This window comes from Vulpes vulpes, chromosome 12 (genome assembly GCF_048418805.1).
Source record: "Vulpes vulpes isolate BD-2025 chromosome 12, VulVul3, whole genome shotgun sequence".
NCBI lineage: Eukaryota > Metazoa > Chordata > Mammalia > Carnivora > Canidae > Vulpes > Vulpes vulpes.
Window position 1 is genome coordinate 54,678,181 of NC_132791.1, and position 14,191 is coordinate 54,692,371.

At 36.3% G+C, this 14,191-nt stretch overlaps 1 protein-coding gene across 29 annotated transcripts in view; it reads left to right on the plus strand.

The window, feature by feature from the left end:
• The window catches only part of RAPGEF6 (Rap guanine nucleotide exchange factor 6), a 185,436-nt gene that overhangs the window by 138,684 nt on the left and 32,561 nt on the right, over window positions 1-14,191 (plus strand). For all 29 annotated transcript variants that reach the window (XM_025994964.2, XM_072731802.1, XM_025994963.2 and 26 more), the window contains 2 exons: window positions 3,842-4,082; window positions 6,103-6,486. In XM_025994964.2, coding sequence (XP_025850749.2) covers window positions 3,842-4,082; window positions 6,103-6,486 — 625 coding nt within the window. The remainder of the gene's footprint in view (window positions 1-3,841; window positions 4,083-6,102; window positions 6,487-14,191) is intronic.

Consider the following 14,191-nt stretch of genomic DNA (forward strand, 5'->3'; position numbering starts at 1 on the left):
TCCTTTATCTCTACTATTATACCACTGCCTTGTTTTCTTAGTGAAACTTTCTCACCATATGGATTGTCTTTCTAACACTTACTCTCTTGACTATAAGCAAGTCCCTGAGAGCTGAGACTGTTCCATCTCATTTAGTACTATATCTTCATGACTTGGAAAATTATTGACATATAACCAGCACTCCATAAATACTTATTCTTCAATTAACAACTTAAAGTATGATCAATAGACAGTCTTTGGTTTTGTCCTTACCATCTTATTTAAAAAGTCCCCATCTTTATTATAATATCAGGGTCAATACATGAATCCTTCGAGTATGTTATTTATTTTATTCAGGAGGATTATAGTTAGCATTCTAGAAATTCTGCCTTTGGGTTGAAAGTTCAGATATTGGAGATTCCTTTTCTTAAATTCATTTACCTGTTACATAAGATTTTTTAAATAAAATATGAATTATATTATGAATGAAAATATGAATTCTATTATAATATGGTTATATTTTTATGTGCATTTGTTTCATGCCTAAAATTTGAAATGATCATTTTTCTTGATTCACCTTTACTCTAACCTCATGTCTACCATTCATCTGATCACATGACATTAAAGTATCTTCCCTGTGTTAAATATTACTTGACACATATGATGTCCCTCTAACAACAAACATGTTAGTGAAGAATATGTATGTTATATATGTCACAGTTTTAAAACAGAAGAAGTTTTACTGGGACAATGATAATAGTGCAAAAAAAATGTTTTCCTCTAATGTTTTTCCAAATCATTTTCTGGTTTGGTATTTAATACCTTGGCAGATTTATCAGGGTTTAGATAATAGGGTGCCCTTAGATAATCCCTTTTATGGATCTATTTTAGACGTACCCATTCATGGTGTCCAGATCCCTCTTATGTGATGTGATTATGTAACAGTTTGGCCTTCACGTGGGAAACAAATAACTTTAATAAAGTATGACTTTTTAAGTACTGTTTAACAAGATACACAAGTCTGAGTTCCTTCCCAGAAGATGTTAATAGTATTTGGATATAAAAGAAGAGAAAATGAAATATGTGCAAATTCCTAGTGTGTCTTTGTGAAAGCTTTTTTTTTTTAATTTTATTTTTTTTATTTATTTATTATGATAGACACAGTGAGAGAAGCAGAGACATAGGCAGAAGGAGAGTCAAGCTCTCTGCAGGGAACATGATGCAGCACTCGATCCCCAGGACCCCAAGATCATCCCCTGAGCCAAAGGCAAACGCTCAACCCCTGAGCCACCCAGGCGTCCCTCTTTGTGAATAGCTTTATCTGGAGAAATTAATAAAAGGGATCAGAGCATTTCCACTTTCCCTCAAGGTCAACCAGTCCTGCTGGCAAAGACCTAGTAAACTAATCCAATTCTAGAGCCCCAGACAACTGAGGCCTATTTTTATAGAGAGGCTAGGAACAGTACAGATAGCAATAGTCAGTTGTTTGACATTTTTTATAGAGTTCAGGGGAATAATGAAACCCTTTTGTTTACTGTCTTTCTCTTGACAAACTGTAATTTCCCTCTGCTTGAAAACATTTTCAAGCATCTCTGACTGGGGTGGATTGTAAAACAGTCTAACCTTAAGACTTGGAGGTTTAGAAACCTGATGTCACCAAGCACCCTAAAGATTGACTCACTGCAAAAAATTATGAACAAGAGGCTTTTGGTGACTCAAATATTTGCATACATCAAGAAAGCATGTTTGGGGGATCCCTGGGTGGCGCAGCGGTTTGGCGCCTGTCTTTGGCCCAGGGCGCGATCCTGGAGACCCGGGTTCGAATCCCACGTTGGGCTCCTGGTGCACGGAGCCTGCTTCTCCCTCTGCCTGTGTCTCTGCCTCTCTCTGTAACTATCATAAATTAAAAAAAAAAAAAAAGAAAAAAGAAAAGAAAATGCAAGATCTATGTTTTTAAAAAAAAAAAAAGAAAGCATGTTTGGTGCATACATCTTAGGACAGGGACTTGACTGAATACATGAAGCCTTCTGCTTCAACTTGACAGTGAACCTAGAACACTTAAGACTCCATTTTCCTGACATTCATATATGTTTGGTTGAATTTTCCAGTCTTGGGCGTCTCTTTTTGTGCTGTGAACCACAGATAATTCTGTGGAATTATCTTCTGCCACGTCTCTTTTGTTACTCTTTTCTTTGCTCTAGTCAGAATTGTACTTGAGATGACTTTGAGACAAATTGGTCATTTTTCTTCATCTCTAAAAGTTAATCATGTATGTAGAGATGGTAAGATAGTGCTACACAAACCATATATAATTACTTGAGCCATCAAAATCTCCCAATCCAATTGTAGTCCTTACCAAAAAAACCCACAAATAATACATTTTTCCCAATTTAAAAAGCAAAAAAAAATTTTTTTCAAGATTTTATTCATGAGAGAGAGAGAGGGAGAGAGGCAGAGACACAGGCAGAGGGAGAAGCAGGCTCTATGCAGGGAGCCCGATGCAGGACTCGATCCTGGGACTCTAGGATCACAACCTGAGCCAAAGCCAGACGCTCAACCACTGAACTACCTGGGTGTCCCAAGAACAAAATCTTTTAACGATTTATTATCAGGAAGTTGGTGAATATTAGATATTAACATTCAGTATATTTATAATTAATATAAGAAATATTGGGAAATATACTGTGTGTTCATGCTGTCAAATCACTTTTTACTTACATTGAATAATGCTAAAAATTAGCCCAGTGTCATCATAGTGAACATTGTTTTGGGAGTTTAGCCAATGCAATACGACAAAATAAGGTAGAATAGGAGGAAAGGGATATCATTATTTACTTGTGTATATACTGAATTAGGATTTGTCTACTAATAGCAGAAATCACAAAGATAAAGTCTAAGGTTTAACTCCATGAATATTTAAAATTTTCCTGTGTTAAAATAGAACAATAGGAAAACCTGTGCCACTGTATAGTAGACTGGGTGTTGATATCTAGTATAATTCAATAAGAAAAATCATAAAGAATACCAAAGAGTATTTTTAAAAAGTAGCAATATTAATCACTTATTAAACTAGTGAATCTTACTGGTAATCAAAGAAATAAAGTAAGATAATGACATATTTTTAGAGAAGGAAAAACATAGAAATTTCAAAATGAAAAAATCCTAATGAACACTTTGATAAGAATGTGATTAAAATTACTCTCTTTATAGTCTAGCATTATAAAATATCATAACCTCTCTTGAGAATGTTTTGGCAATATATTTCAAAAGCCTTTAAAATATGCATGCCCTCCCTCAACCCAGCAAATTCTGTCTCTTTCTTCCCCTCCCATTTCCTCACTCCTTTCTGTATTTTCTGAGAAAATAATCAGATTGCCTGCAACTGCAATATTGTGTTAGTTTCAAATGTACAGCATGTTGGATAGTTCTGGTTTATCTACCAGGAAGGAGAAGGGGGTATTATTCATCACAGTGTTATTGTAAAAGATATGAAACCTAAATGTCTGTCATTAAAGGTTTGGATAATTTAAAAATATACATGTTATGGAATCCTATGCCTCTATTAAAAATTATTTTGTCAAAGAGTATTTAATGACATCAGAATGTTTGTGATAAATAGAAATTATCGTGGCTTCTAAATCATAATTTTTATCTGTTTGTGTTTTTCTATGAACATATATGTTAGTACTTTGTCACCTGAAATGGTAGATACATTTATTTATCAATAAATGCAGCAGTGATTTTTGTTAACTTCCTGAAATAAATAATGTGTATATCTCTGTCCAGAGGGATCTTTTTGTTCTAAATTGCTTTTTGAACAATTGTCTTGAAAATAATAAGGCACACTTTTGTATTTATATAGATATTCCTGATCAAGTTATAAGAGTTTTCAAAGCAGATCAACAAAGTTGCTACATTATCATCAGTAAAGACACTACAGCTAAAGAAGTTGTCTGTCATGCTGTTCATGAATTTGGTTTGACTGGTGCATCCGACACGTATTCTCTCTGTGAAGTTTCTGTTACTCCTGAGGGTGTCATAAAACAAAGAAGACTTCCAGACCAATTCTCCAAATTAGCTGATAGAATTCAGCTCAATGGAAGGTGAATGTGTTTATTAGTGAATGTACTTATTTCTAGATTTGTTTAAATTGTAGTTTAATTAGCTACAATATTGTGTTATAGTTTCCGATGTACAGCATGTTGGATAGTTCTGTGTGTTACTCAGTGCTCAGCATGAAAAGTGTAGTCATCATACAATGTTATTACAGTATTTTTTTGTTGTTGTTATTACAGTATTATTGACTATATTTCCTATGCTGTAGTTTTCATCTCCATGAGTTATTATATAACTGGAAGTTTTATACCTCTTAATCCCTTTCATCTAGATGTTTTTTTGAAGATTATGTGTAAAAAACAGATATTTTAAAATAGAAACATCATGCCTTAGGGTCACTGAATTTTCTCTAAAATTAAAGTAGGATTCCTCTTTTTTTCCACTTTGTCTCCATAATTGTGTAAATGGGATCTCAGAGTGTTAGCACTCATAAGGACTACCCAAAAGTGGGAGAAGGAAAGGGAGGATAATTTGCTAAAATATTTTAGCTCTCCTTTTGAAATAAATTCTTAGAACCACTGGCATAGTCCTATCCGTTTTTTAGAGGGGAAACCAAATAATATTTATCTTTATATGTATCTGAGTACGTATGTGTTAAATTACAAATTTGTTTTTAGTATGGCTAAAATGTACTCTGGGCAGGAGAAGGCAGAATTTTTATAGTTATTTTTCTAAGTAGTTTTCCTACCATGAATATGCAAGAACATTTTAAAACTTTAAACAGTGTGCTCTGTAAATTTTTTGATCAGCTAGAACATTGTTTCTATAGTACATTTATTGTTTACTCTGGTGATTTTCTGAGAGAATAATGTGTACTTTTTAGTGAACCTAAATTCATATATAGAGTTAAGATCCTTAGAAACCTTAAAATGACTCACCCCTCATGGTTGCTGGTAAGAGAGAGGAGGTTAATTCTGCCTTGCTGCTATACATAGTGCTTAAGAGCATAAGCCCTGGAGCCAGAGTGTTCAGCAGGGTGGGTAAGTCCCAGTTCTGGCTGTGTAATCAAAGGACGTTATTTGGTTTCCTCTTTGCTTGAATTTTCTCATCAAAAAATGGGAATGATGATAATACAACCTACCGCATAGGAATGTTAGAAGAATGAATGAGTTAACCTACCCTATAAATGTTAGATAGAATTTTATTAACTACTGTAATGGGTCTCAACACATTTATAGTGTTCTTTTAGGCATGTGAACAGTATAAGAATGGAAGAAAAAGAGGTATACTTCCTTGATAATCAAAAATAGATGGACACAAACTTAAGCTGGGATCAAGTTGTATTTTAGTATATAATGAACTAAATGAACGAAAATGAACTAAATGAACTAAAAGCCATTTGTGACACAGAATATTACATCTTTGTCCCCAGCACTAGCCCTATACAAGATATTTCCCAACTCTGAAATGTATCTATTAACTGTTAAGTGGTACAGGATTGTCAATGTAAAAAGAAGAAAATGAAGATCTTTTTTATGGAGTGAGGTTTTCAACAAGGGAGAACTTGTTAGTGGAAGGGTTTCCTCTCCTTTACCTGTTTTATTCTTCTTTGTTTCTCTTGGGGATTCAGAAATGAAGAAGAAAATGAGTGTAAGAACAGTTTCTGAATAGAAATGTAACAGTCTTGATTCAGATGTTCATTCATGCGGTCTATGAAAAAAATACAGTACCTACTCTTCATCACCTCCCTTCATCCAGGCCTCTCAGAGATTTTTTTCCTCAAGAACACACAATTGTTGACACATTGAGTAGTTTCATAAAATGATTAAATTCACAGGATTATCAGCATTTTTACTCTCTAAAGTAATAGATGTCAAATGGCGTAGTAACAGGACAATCTCTTTAAAGTCTTCTTATTTACAATGTTAATTTACCATTTCATCCTTAAGAGAATAATGTTTTTAACAAAATGTTACTATCCGTATAATGACATTTTGACAATCGTCATGAGGAAAGTGCTCTTTATAAATGTGAAATCACTTATAAAAACAATTTATTTTCTTTTAGATATTATTTAAAAAATAACATGGAAACAGAAACCCTATGTTCAGATGAAGATGCTCAAGAACTAGTTAAGGAAAGCCAACTATCCATGCTGCAGCTCAGTACCATTGAGGTGGCCACTCAGCTGTCAATGAGGGACTTTGATTTGTTTCGTAATATTGAGCCTACTGAATACATTGATGACCTTTTTAAGTTAGATTCCAAAACAGGAAATACTCACTTGAAAGAGTTTGAGGACATTGTTAACCAGGAGACATTCTGGGTTGCCTCAGAGATTTTAACGGAATCAAATCAGTTGAAACGAATGAAGATTATTAAGCATTTTATTAAAATTGCACTTCATTGTCGAGAATGTAAGAACTTCAATTCCATGTTTGCAATAATAAGGTAAGTTTGTACAAATATTTGTGTATAGTTTAGACATGAAGCTGATTTTTTCCATAGGTGTTAAGTGACTAGAAGAAAAGCCCAGCTAATAGGTTTTTAGAGTATTTAGGTTTAGTATATTTTCCATCCTAGTGATAGTGACTTCTTCATTTTGTTTCTTCCATCTTTTGTTTAAACATTTCCAAAAAAAAAAAAAAAAAAATTTCCTGTGTGGAACACCTGGGTAGCTCAGTTAGTTGAGTGTCTTCCTTTGGCCCAGGGCATGATCCTGGAGTCCCAGGATTGAGTCCCACATCAGGCGTCCTGCATGGAGCCTGCTTCTCTCTCTGCCTATGTCTCTGCCTCTCTCTCTCTCTCTGTCTCTCTCTGTCTTATGAATAAATAAATAAAATCTTAACACACACACATTTCTTTTGCTGAATAGGGTAGACTGCCTTTCCATTTTTCTTCCTTGCTTCCCCCCTGATGGGTTATATCCTTTTTGGATGTATGGCCAACAGTTGGGCTTTATCAAGACTTCTGTATTGTGCATCTTTCCATATATGACTCACTGTGATTTGGCACTGAAATATCACAGTTTGGTATCAGTGCTCTAACCTAAAATTGCTGTTTTTGGAATGATAACACTGACATAATAAGAATGGCAACCATTTGGTGAGCACTGATACCTCTGTCAAGGATTGCATGGGATATCACAGAATGTTGTTGCTCAAGCACGGTAGGCCTTAGAATTAGAATTATAAAAATTCATAGTATCTGAGCCCAGGATGTATGGATGGTTATATGTCCTGGGAATCTTCCTTCTCCTCACTCATTATGATTAGCTAGATTGGCTAATGTAGGTAATGTATTTTCTGACCCTCCCCTAATATAGTGCTGATCACTAAAGAGATTCCTCTCTAAGGAAGTCTAATATTAAAGGTGGAGGGTAGTTGTAGTTTTGTCCATTTATAAGGCCATGTGCTTCTATATAGCAACATAATTATGTCCTAATCCCATCTATGATGCGCCCCCCACAGATTTTAATTATGACTCGTTCTAGACTCCCATGAGATGGAATTGGAATCTTTATAGTCATAAATCTGTCATGGTAGTAAGAAACTCCTTTATGAAAATAACTGGTGGATGCACTTGAATTAGATGCTCTGGGAGTTTTGTTGTTTTTTTATTTTTAGGGAGGAGTATTGAACAGAAATCAGCATTAACCTTTAGAATCAGCTGACCTGTGTATGAGTCCTGCCTCTTCAGTGTAGTAGTGGTGTGTCAGTAGAAAATTGAAGACCCTTTTTTTTCATCTGTAAAATGCAACAATCACACCACCTGCTTCAGTTTTTGACAGCTGAGTCCAAAACAAGGGAACAAAGATGCAATTGATGAACACTTGGAATGGTAGAAATTGAAACTATGTAGGAAGCACAGAGTTAGAGAATTTGAGACTTACAGACTCAGTTTTGGAGTTGTCTGTGACAAAAACCTGATTGACAGCAAGAGAGATCTCTGTAAAAAAATAAATGGCAAAAGGTTTAAGAACCATAACTAGTGACCATCCTGAGTATAGGGGTAAAGAAGAGAGTCAAGCCAAAGAGAGAACTAATACAAGAAATAATAGAACAGCAGAGTTACAATCATGTCATTAAAGCCAAGGAAAGTGATTTGAAAGAAGGTGGTAGACAGTAGCTCCAAGATGAGTATTTAAGAAGTTTGTTTTGTTTTAAAGGACATTTTATTGTACGCATTACATGTATTCAGTAGTTCCTATAAAATTAGGGATCCCTGGTGGCGCAGCGGTTTGGCGCCTGCCTTTGGCCCAGGGCGCGATCCTGGAGATCCGGGATCGAATCCCACGTCGGGCTCCCGATGCATGGAGCCTGCTTCTCCCTCTGCGCCTCTCTCTCTCTCTCTCTCTCTCTCTCTCTCTCTCTCTCTGTGACTGTCATAAATAAATAAATAAATTAATTAAAAAAAATAAAATAAAAATAATTAATTGCTTTGTTTTCTCATATTGTATATTAAAGTATATTAAAGAATATAAAGCACATACTAACTTTACAGCAGGGATGACACAAGTGAATCCATCAATTCTGCTTGGAATTAGATAGTAATAAATTTTATTTATTTGACATGTTTTTCTTAGTCTAGCTAAAGGTTTGTCAATTTTGTTAATCATTCCAAAAAACATTTCTTAATTTCATTGATCTTTTTAATTTTTCTGGTTTCTGTTTGATACCTTTCTGCTCTGATCTTTATTTTCCTTCCTTTTCCTAACTTGTTGCTGAGTTTCTTCTTTTGCTAGTTCTTTGATGTGAAAAGTTGGGTAATTTCTGTTGCTTAATAAAGAAAATTACCACTAAAATTCTGTCTTGGAAAGTTTTTGTACCATCCCATAGGTTTTGGTACATTATGTATCCAGTTTCATTTGTTGAGAGATAGTTACATCCCTTTTGGATTTTTGTTTTTTGACCCACTGATTGTTCAAGGGAGTGTTGTTTAATATCCCTGTATTAGTATATTTTCCCACTTTTCTCTTGTTAATTCCGAGTTCCACACCATTGTGGTCATAAAAAATAGAGAAAAATCAGAAGAGTGTGTATTCTGCTAATGATGAAAGGACTGTCCTGTTATGTCCATTTGGTCTAAAGTGTGGTTCAAGTCAATTTATTGATTTTCTGTCTAGATAAATCATCCATTGCTGAAAGTGGTGTATTGAAGTCCCCAGCTGATGAATGGTTGTCTGTTTCTCCCTTCAGATCTGTTACTGTTCGCTTAATACAGTTAGGTGCTGAAATGTTGAGTGTGTGTATATTTATGATTTTTATGTTTTCTCGATGAGTTGACCCTTTACCATTATATAATGACATACTTTGTCTCTTGTTACCGTTTTTGGCATAAAGTCCATTTTGTCTGAGACAAATACAGCTACCCCTGGCTCTCCTGGTTTCTACTTGCATGAATTATTTTTTCCGTCTTTTCACTTGGAGCTTATGTGTGTCCTTTAAGCTGAAGTTAGTCTTCTGTAGGCAGCATATAGTTGGGTCTTGTGTTTTTATTCATCCACCCATTCTGTGCCTTTTCACAGGAGAATTCAATCCATTTACATTGAGAATGATTATTGGTATTGTAAGGACTTTATATTACTGCCATGTTACTGTTTTCTTGCTAGTTTGCAGTTCCTTGTTTCATCTTTACTCCCTTATTATGTTCTTTTGTGAATTGATGATCATGTGTGCTGATTCCCTTCTTTGTCTTTTGTGAGTCTACTATAGGTTTTTGCTTTGTGATTACCATGAACAGATGAAACAAAACTATGTCATGCTGATACAAACTTTAGTCACATGCAAAACTCTACCCTTTTACTCCCCACTTTTTTTTCATGCTAGAGTTTGCCTTTTTATATTGTGTGTTCCTTTTACTCTTGTCCTTTAAGCTTTATTCTGTAGTTTAGTGGCTAAGATACCGTCATACCTACACTTTTTTTTTAAGATTTTATTTATTTATTCATGAGAGACACAGAGAGAGAGAGAGAGAGAGAGAGAGAGAGAGGCAGAGACATAAGCAGAGGGAGAAGCAGGCTCCCCGCAAGGAGCCCAATGTGAGACTCGATCCCAGATCCCAGGATCACACCCTGGACCAAAGGCAGACACTGAACCACTGAGCCACCCAGGCATCTCCATACCTACCTTTTTAAGAGTTACCTGAATTTAACTATGTATTTAACTTTATCAGAGTGGTGTTATATTTTTATATGTTTTCATGTTACTGTTTAACATCATTTCATTTCAGTTTGAAGAACTCCTTTTAGTGTTTCTTGTAAGACAGGTGTAATGGTGATAAATTCCCTCAACTTTTGTTTCCTGGGATGGTCCTTCATTTCTCTGGGATAACTTTGCCAGAAAGAGTGTCATCAGTTGAGAGTTTTTTCTTTCAGGATTTTGAGTATGTTATCCCACTCTCTCCTGGCCTGTAAATTTTCTGCCGAGGAAACCTGCTGACAGCCTCATAGATGTTCCTTTGCAGATTATCGTCTTTTTTCTTTTGCTGTCTTGAGAATTCTGTCTTTAATTTTTGACTGTTTTATTATAATGAGTCTTGAAAAAAGTGGTTTCAAATTGAAGTAATGGGATAATCTGTTAGCTTCATAAACTTGAATGTTCAGATCTCTTCTCAGGCTTGGGAAGTTCTCAGGCATATTTCTTTAAATAAGCTTTCTGCCCCCTTCTCTGTCTCTTTCCCTTCTAGAACTTCAGTGATTTGGATATTTGGGCTTTTTGGTAGTCCAGTGAACCATGTAGGCTTCTTTCACTCTTGTTCATTCTTTTCTTCTTCCCCACCCCACCCGCCTCATATACTGAGTTATTTCAAAGTTCCTATCTTCTTTCTCACTGATCCTTCTCTTTCATTTACTCTGATGTCGATGTTCACTATGACATTTTATTTTCTTTTGGTCATTGAATTCTTCTGTTCCATAATATCCATATGGTTCTTTTCTGTGATTTCTGTATCTTTGTTAGATTTCTCATTTTTATCATGTATTATATTCCTGTTTTCATTGAGTCATCTTTCTGAATTTTCTTGTAGCTCATTGAATTTCATTCAGATAGTTAATTTAAATTCTTTATTATTAGGTAAATTGTAGATCTCTATGTCTTTGGGTTTGGTTACTAGAGGATTATTGTAAACTTTTGGTGATGTGATGTTTCCCTATCATTTTTTCATTTGAAGTAGCAGTCATCCCCTCGCAGTTTTTACTAACAGTCTCTAGAGAAAAACACCACAGCCCTTTATCAGTCTTGCTGTAGATTCTAAGGCTTTATTAGACATTGCATGGATATACCTGCTCCATGCTTCTTGCTCCCTCTGTGAGAGAATTCTCAAGTATCCACCAGTATACCCTGTTAGCTGCTGAGTTCCTGAAGGTGGTGTTACACTTCAATTTTGTGGTTTCTCCTTTGCCCACAGACTCTGGCCTTTTTTCTGCGTTCTTTCTTTACCCGAGCTTGTTCTCAGGACCTTGGACAGGGAGCCAGCAGCACAATGGAAGCGAGGTGTAGGGGTATGAGTTGGGTGCATGGTGCAGTGCAGCTGCCATTTGGTCATTTGAGGTCATCTGCAGATGAAATGTTCCCTTTGGCTCATGGGCTGACTTCCTGTTGGAGTCCAGAAGCAGTCAGCAGGACCTGTGTTCCTTTAATGTCCTCTAGAAATCTTACATGCTACTCTACAGATCTGCTCCCTCACCCTAGTCATGGAGCTCCCACTTTAATGGGTGTTCTGGATCTGGATGACGCAAGAGTGAAATTAGTGTCTCTGATAGCATCCTACAACAATTAGAGAAACCAGGCATGTACTTATCAGCTCTTCTTCTCCCCTGTGGAAGAAATCACCAGCTGTCTAGTTTAGCTTTGAGCTATGCTGCCTTGGGGGGAAGAGTGATGCCAGCAAAATCAAACTATTCCTTTTACCTACTTGAGGGCATCCAAACTTGTTATTGTTGTTTTACTCTAGCTAAGTGCTGGAACTTCTCTTCTGGAAACCTGGACTTCTGCAAGTGCTCTCTTTTCTTTAGGTGACTAAGTCCTTGTTCTGCAAGCATTCCCAGATCACAGCCAAGAGGGGCAAGAACCACTTCAGTTTCTTGTAGGTTCCAGAAGCAGTACCAGAGTCTGTCTGCCTATTACCCGGTGCACTTACAGGCAAGGCTTTTTTTCCCCAGGTCACCTGGCATATGGTCCTGGGTCCCACAGCTTCCACAGAGGCACTGTTCATGGATAAATGCCAGATTTTTGTTGTTGGGATTGGGGGATAAAAGAGCAATTGATTTAGGCTGCCATGATGCTAACATCAGTCACTCTCTCCAATCAGATCTTGGTTAAAGTTTGTTTTCTGGTCATTTCATGAAGGTCTTGTGGAAATTCTGTTTGCTGAATATATTCAGTGTCTCTTTGTTATCTTTGAACTTAAGTGACAGTTTGGCTTTAAATTCTTGTCTTGGGTATTATTTCTTGGTAATTTTGTAGACAGTGGCTCCATAACTAGCACTTTATATACCTGTTTTAGTTTCTCAGATTACTCCCATACTCTGTCGTTGTCTCTGTAGTCATTTACCTTTACATCTGTGTTTCTATGTCTCTTTTGGTGCTGTATCTGGCTTTCTGGAACTGTGGTGCCTAGTCAGTTTATAAATTGATTAGTTTCTGTAGTTTTCTCAAGTTATACTTCTGCATATTTTTTCAGTTCTATTATTTTTGTTACCTTCTTCAAGGATACCCATTATTGAACATTTTTGCTCTCCTCTGTCTTCCATATCTATTATTTTCTCTCCAGTCCTTTATAACTCTGTGCATTTCTCCTGACTACTTTTGTTAATCCTTTACTCACTGTCACTTGTGCCAGTTTGTAACAGTGTCTTTTTTGTTTTTTCCTTTTTCTTTTATAGGTTCCAGTGTGGCCTTCATTTCCGTGTTGATTTTATATTTTTTCCATTTATTTTCTTTACTAGTTAATTTCTTTTTATCAACTTCTACCATATTTTTCTTAAGCTCTTATATCAGCCCATTAAGTTCTTCATTTTACTAATTCATTTGAAATCATGGCTAGGTCATTGTACAGTCCCAAATGTTGGTGGCAACATTTTTCTTTGTGTTCTTTATTCGTTTTTCCTTGTAGCAGCCTATTATACATTTTTTGTTTTTCTTTTTGAATGACAAGAGATTTCCTCTACCAAGTATTTACAGAAGGTTCATGTGGGAGAGGATCCAGCGCATTATTCCAGGCTAGCAAGAATTGAGCTTGAATGTGAATTGTTTTACCCTTTCTTTCCATCACATGGAGATTGGTAGCTTAAGCTCTGCTTACCACTCAAGAGTTTCTACCTTCTGTCCAATCTCACTGTTAAACTGCTTCACATCAAGGTAATCTGTCACCCTGTGTACTTTCTCTGCCCCTCCCTGGTAAAGAACACAGTCCAGCCCCTGCCTCATTGTATCAGCCTATGGATTCTGTCGTGTTGTTTCAGATAGGAGGTTGCTATTCTTGCCTTCAGGGTAAGTTACCTGCTTTGGAGAACTTTACGCTCAGATCTTCAGTTGTGGACATTCTTTTCCAGCATTTGCCATTCTCCTATTTGACCTTGACTATTTTTTGGCAATCTTTTAATATGTTAAGAGTTACAGATATCTCTTACTTGAAGTGGAGATTAAATTTTCATTTCTGTTACTCATCCTTATGGTCATTTGGGATGATCTCTGAGAGGCAATGGGAAGAAAGATAGCTTAACTTTATACCTTAAAATCAGAAGCCAAGAGAACATTTTAACAGTGGTGTCCCTAAAAGTCAGGTGACCAAGTATAAAAGAGGGATTAGGGGCACCTGGGTGGCTCAGTCTGTTGAGCATCTGCCTTCTGCTCACATCATGATCCTGGGTCCCAGGGTCGAGCCCCATATCAGGCTCCCTGCACCTTGAAGAGCCTGGTTCTCCCTCTCTCCTTGCATGTGCATCCGTTCTCTCTCTCTCTCTCTCTCTCTCTCTCTCTCTCTCTCTCTCTCTCTCTAATAGATAGAGGGATTAACTGGTAAGAAAATGGAGGCATTGTATATGCACTGTTCATTTGGCAGCCTATCTGGGAGGTGGTAGTACAGACAAAAAGGGATAGGTAGGAGTTGCAGCCTAATGAGCATGAATGTTTTTTCAAGTGAGAGCTGAGTTTAA